The 6,000-nt window shown below is 50.9% G+C and overlaps 1 protein-coding gene across 1 annotated transcript in view; it reads right to left on the bottom strand.

Annotated features, from left to right (window-relative positions):
• Nucleotides 1-6,000, bottom strand: part of LOC133355157 (CBP80/20-dependent translation initiation factor-like) — a 34,876-nt gene continuing 28,876 nt past the window's right edge. Inside the window, exons 13-15 of the mRNA XM_061572487.1 lie at nucleotides 4,886-5,041; nucleotides 4,032-4,085; nucleotides 1-3,854 (exon numbers count right to left, since the gene is read on the bottom strand). Of these exons, the coding sequence (XP_061428471.1) occupies nucleotides 3,636-3,854; nucleotides 4,032-4,085; nucleotides 4,886-5,041 (429 nt within the window). The 3' untranslated portion in view covers nucleotides 1-3,635. The remainder of the gene's footprint in view (nucleotides 3,855-4,031; nucleotides 4,086-4,885; nucleotides 5,042-6,000) is intronic.

Raw genomic sequence — 6,000 nt, 5'->3', positions numbered from 1 at the left:
AATTGTTTAATTATGTTTTATTTTTATTATTTTATTACTTCCCTTCTACGTGACTTTACCGAAAGAACCAAGAAGAAGAAAATAACTCTTCGGTGCAGGCCTCGTTATCGTCTCCCCCTTGTATCAATTCCTTTTTGCTTGCCTTCTTCGGAACAAGCAAGTGCAGTATTACTTCCAACGCAAACTGCCCTCCCAATTGCATAAGCATCTCCCGCTTGGAAGCCCCAACGTCACGAGCTGAGAGTCGTCACCTAAACAACATCGGCCCGGGGAGGAGGAGTGGGGGGCAACGTCACTCTGAGGTTCACAGCCACCGTCCCTCACCCTGAACACCACCGGCCACCCCCCCCCCTCCCCACCCCTTTCCTGAACATCAGGGTCGTTGCTGTGTTCTCCATTGTTGTGTTCTCCATTGTTGTGTTTTCTGTTGCTGTATTTTATGTTGTGTTCTCCATTGTTGTGTTCTCCATTGTTGTGTTCTCCATTGTTGTGTTTTCTGTCGTTGTTTTCTATTGTTGTGTTCTCCGTTGTTGTGTTCTCTATTGCTGTGTTTTATGTTGTGGTGTTCTCCATTGTTGTGTTCTCCATTGTTGTGTTTTCTATTGCTGTGTTCTCCATTGTTGTGTTTTCTGTCGTTGTTTTCTATTGTTGTGTTCTCCGTTGTTGTGTTCTCTATTGCTGTGTTTTATGTTGTGGTGTTCTCCATTGTTGTGTTCTTAATTGTTGTGTTTTCTATTGCTGTGTTCTCCATTGTTGTGTTTTCTGTCGTTGTTTTCTATTGTTGTGTTCTCCGTTGTTGTGTTCTCTATTGCTGTGTTTTATGTTGTGGTGTTCTCCATTGTTGTGTTCTCCATTGTTGTGTTTTCTATTGCTGTGTTCTCCATTGTTGTGTTTTCTGTCGTTGTTTTCTATTGTTGTGTTCTCCGTTGTTGTGTTCTCTATTGCTGTGTTTTATGTTGTGGTGTTCTCCATTGTTGTGTTCTTAATTGTTGTGTTTTCTATTGCTGTGTTCTCCATTGTTGTGTTTTCTGTCGTTGTTTTCTATTGTTGTGTTCTCCGTTGTTGTGTTCTCTATTGCTGTGTTTTATGTTGTGGTGTTCTCCATTGTTGTGTTCTCCATTGTTGTGTTTTCTATTGCTGTGTTCTCCATTGTTGTGTTTTCTATTGTTGTGTTCTCCGGGCACGACATCCTGACGTCTCACTCCACGGGCACGACAACAAGCGAGAACGAACTGAGAGCCGCAGCGGAGAGCCGCAGCGGAGAGCCGCGCTGCGGCGTGACAGGAGGCGGCACAAGGGGCGACGACGGCGGGACGTCGAGACAGAAACCAAATGGGCGCTTGTCCCAGCGAGATCTGACAACCGTGACATTTTCACGCGGGCCGTTTAGTCGGCCGGTGAATGGTTAGAACGGACGGCCTCTGCCCGGAAAGCAACACGGAACCTGCGTCGATGCAGCATGAACGCAGCACGGACGCGTGATGCGTCAACGCGGACACAAAGACGCAACATGCAACGACGCAAGCGTCGATCAACTTTTTTTAAATGACCACTGGTGCACTCCCGGCAACGAACCCCCCCCAGCCCTTCGCCCCCCCTCCCCCCCACTTCTCACCCCCTCCCCCCGCGGTGCGGTACAATTTGGAAGCCGATGATGACACGCTCGTTCCGTGTTTCGGTGACTCCCTACAAAATCCGTCCACGGCGGAGGGGTAACCGCTTCGTGGAGGGTCAACGGTGGCTGTGCATCGGCAGAGGCTCGCCGTGAATGGGAAATGCGCACCGCCTCAATGCTCGCTTGTGTAGGAAATCAGTTTTTTGCCCAAATCAATTATCAATTGACCGGAACGTGACAAGCTCCGGATGGGGTTAGGGTGTGGAGTTAGTTCGGGGTTGGCTGGATCTACAAGTGGAACCGACAACTCCACGGTTATAAAGTAAAAAAAAATGTTGGTGAATAAAAAAGTCCAATCACAGGATGACCTCCCCCGCTTCAGTGTACGGCTGAAATTCACCGGTGATCATTGCACGAAACGGTCGCTTTACCTCCGGGTTACATCAATTCTTTAGTTATAACCGGGACGTAATCGCAGCCGGTTAAACGCAACGGCGACCAGCACCCAGTTTACCTTCAGCTGTGGCCGAGATGGCTAATACCAGTCGCTTGCCACCAGCGACACGCAAAATATTTCCACGCGCCCTGCACACCATATCCAGTACACCTCTTTCGATGGCAGTATAACTACTATTCATGTGTCTACTCCAGAGCATAATCGGTGAGAAACTAAGCCCCGGTTAAGGCAAGATAAAATGACTACCACTGTGGGGAGGGGGGGGGGGGGAGTCAACAGTGGCTTGGGGCTGTAAACGTGAGATGAGCAATGTTTGAACGCTGACTTTTTTCAAATGGAAACGTCACCAATGTGCTGCTCTACGTGACCACCATATCAACTGCTGAAAACATAAGAATGACACGCGAATGTGTGTGATAATTGGTTTTTTACCCTTCTATCTGGCAACAAAACTGACACCTTTTTTACAAGGAGTCATGTTTGCATACACCACAATACCTGCAGTCATAATGCAAACAAAAAACATAACTCTGATAATGTGCACTGTCCTTGAAGTTGATTGGTCCACACCCGAGACAGCTTTCCTTAGAGCCTAGTCTCACATGGGTTGGACCAGATGACGCCAAAAGGCGCACAACTCAAAGACAATGCACCAGATAGAAGGGTAAAAAACCAATTATCATATTTTTTACTGGCAAATGAGGTTCCAATGGTGAGTGTGTGTGTGTTTGGCCTGTGTGTGCGTAGTGGTTAGCGCGCTGCGCTACCAACCCAGCGTCCCGAGTTCCATTACCCGCTCAAAACCAATAACAGTGGAGAATATCTGAACCGGTTTTAGGCCTTGCCTAGGTCGACTCGACCTTAAGTGGGTACCCGCTGTGGTGTGTGTGTGTAAATATCGGCACTGGGGAGTCAAAAGCGGCCAGGCGCAGTATTGGCCAACCCACTCCATCCTGTGCCGTGCCAGTTTTCACGGGTGCTCGCAAAAACACATTTTGTCTTCGTATAAAGCAAATACGATGATGATCTAAAGACACTCCAGACAAAGTGAGGTTAGCGAACGCCTAGAAAGAGATATGGAGATATATGCATAGAGAAACGGCGAGAAATATCTGTATAAATGTGGAGATAGAAAGAGACAGTTAACAATGGGAGGTAGAGAAAGAGGGATGAAGAGTTAGGGGGCGGGTGGGCGCACGAGTTCATGTGCGAGGGGTGGCAGTGTGTGTGGTGAGGGGTGAATTGTAAATGAGTGGCAGGGTGTGTGGTGCGAGGGTGGCAGTGTCGTGGTCAGAGGTGGCAGAGTACGTGTGGGATGTGGTGCCAGGGTGTGTGTGTGGGTTGCCACGGCAGAGTGTGTGCGTCGCGTGGGTGACAGGGTGTGTGGTGCGTGTTAGCGACGCACGTGCGGGTAACCGAGTGCGCGTGTGCACGCGCGTTTGCTAGGGTGCGGCAGTGTGCCTGCGTGACGAACGTTGGCAGCTGGGTGTATCGACACAGGCGTATGGGCGAGCGATGCCAATCTGCGGCGATCGTCATCGTCGCTCGCCGCTGCGGCGCTCCTCACGTGGTGAGCTGCTGCTGCAGCGTGCGCGTGTAGTAGCGCGAGGCGTGCGGAGCCAGGCGGCTCCACCGCGTCGCGTGCAGCTCCACCACCTCCAGGAGCAGCGAGCGGCTCAGCGCCGACTCGGACGGGCTCAGGATCTTGTCGCGCACGAGCGCCAGCGTCTCCGTCATGACCCCCGGAAGCTGCTCCTCCAGCAGCCGCCCGACGCTCTGCAGCTGTTCGAGCGGGGCGTTTGGGGGGGGGGGGGAGGTAGCGGTGAAGAGAGGGCGGTAGACAAGAGCTGTTAACGACACGTAGGGCGACGAGACGCGTTTTCTACGGCGCGATTTGGTCACCGCGGAGACGACTTCGTGGTTGCGCGCGCACGGTTGCGACGCGTTTAAGGGGCTTACCTCCAAACAGCAGCAGAGGACGGCGTCTTCCTTAAACTCCTCGGCCTTGAGGAGCTGCCGGGGAAGCAACGGACAATGGGAGAGCAGGGGGAGGGATAATCAGACGGTACTTTCTTGAAGAACAAAACAACCAAGGTAAAAAAGACAAAGGAATCGGAGGATTTGAGAAACTTGCACCATTCTTTCAACCGCCGCACCAGGAGATCAAATCAAACCGGCGACCTCTAGCTTGGAAGTCCAGCGGTGTTCACCACTACACCAGTGTGGCAGCATCCCTACCCCACCCCCCCTGCGACACTTTCCGTGAAATTCCTAGCATCCACACAGCAACAGCTGTAGCAGCCTCTACAAACAATGCCACGTTTTTTGATGACCGTCCACTGTCCGAGTTCAGCGGAGCTACGCACGGACACCGACAACGCTACCGCATGGCTCCGCGATTGTGCACTTGCCGAATGAATATAAAATAAAATAATTACACGTATGATTGCAGTATATGCGTGTGTGTGTGTGTATGTTGAACTTGTTTTGCACCGTACGTAGGCAATCGGAGATGCAGGGAGGAAGGACAACAAACTAAAAACACAAGAAGCAGTTCTAAAGAAATGAGCTGTCAATCTAGATGATGATGATTTAAAAGCAGCGGCTTCCTAATATCGGAAGGAAGAGCGTTCCAGACGGCCGCAGGAGCGCATCCGAAAGCGCGCGTCACGGTGACATCCTTGCCGGGTCGAACAATATTACGAATCACATCGCGATCCGGTGGACCGTCTTTGTTCGATGGCTGGCCGGGGAGCCGCCGCTGCCGCGAGAATGACCGGGGAAGGAAAGGGAAAAATGCGCGAGTGTGGCACCTCCTGCAGGCAGGTGTAGACAGGGATGGCCAGCACGCGGTACGGCTCCGACGCGCTGCTGCGCATCGTGCCGTACACCTCGCACAGGAAGGTGACGAAGCCCAGCCAGCGCTCCACGTCGCGGCGACGCGTGTCGGCGCGCTGACCGTACTCGCACTGGCCGGGGAAGACAAACACACACGCGCACGCGCAAGGCAAAGAGCCCCCACCGTATAGCGTTAAACAGACTACTCTTTGGTTCTTTCGGTAAAGTCACGTATGAAGATAAAATAATAAATTAAATAATAGCATACTACGACGTTTCGATTGCAACACAAGCAATCATCATCAGGTATAAATGAAATAGCAACAAAAATCTAACCAGAAAACTATAGACAGACATATAAGCAGACAGATATCACAGAGATACATAGAGAGAGAACACACATAGGCACACAGAGAGAGAACGTCTCTGTGACGAGGCCTTTCTGCTTATATGTCTGTCTATAGTTTTCTGGTTAGATTTTTGTTGCTATTTCATTTATACCTGATGATTGCTTGTGTTGCAATCGAAACGTCGTATGCTATTGTTAAATTTATTATTTAATCTTTATACGTGACTTTACCGAAAGAACCAAAGAGTAATTCCTGCAGTCACGAAAGCTCCAAATTAAGGTTAAACAGACTGTTCGGGCCAAGTGCTGTTTGCAGCAGGCCCGGGACCGGTTAAGATAATCGTCACTGACGTTGCCTATGATGGGAATCGAACTCAGGTCACTGGGTTCGTAGCCGAGCGTGCTAAAAGCCTGTTGCACTACCGCTCCCCACACGCACACGCACACACAAGACAAAGATCTCCCGTATAGCCTTAACAGACTGTTGGGGAAAGTGCTATTAGCGGCCAGCACCACGTCCGGCCGCCTTTGTCTCCCAAGTGGCGATGTTTACGCACCGCACCAGGCACTCGTTTTAGGCCGAGTCGACCTAGGGGAAGCCCAGAACTGGTTTAGATAATCGTGAGCGGCAATCAAATTTCAGTCGCCGGGTTCGCAGCGCAAAGCGCTAACTCCGACACTGCCAGGCACACACACACAGACACACACAGACACACACAGACACACACAGACACACACAGA

The sequence above is a fragment of the Lethenteron reissneri genome, chromosome 50 (assembly GCF_015708825.2).
Source record: "Lethenteron reissneri isolate LAM-NWPU_2019-01 chromosome 50, ASM1570882v1, whole genome shotgun sequence".
Lineage (NCBI taxonomy): Eukaryota > Metazoa > Chordata > Hyperoartia > Petromyzontiformes > Petromyzontidae > Lethenteron > Lethenteron reissneri.
Note: the sequence above shows the minus strand (reverse complement) of the source record. Positions and strands in the feature narration are given on the sequence as shown.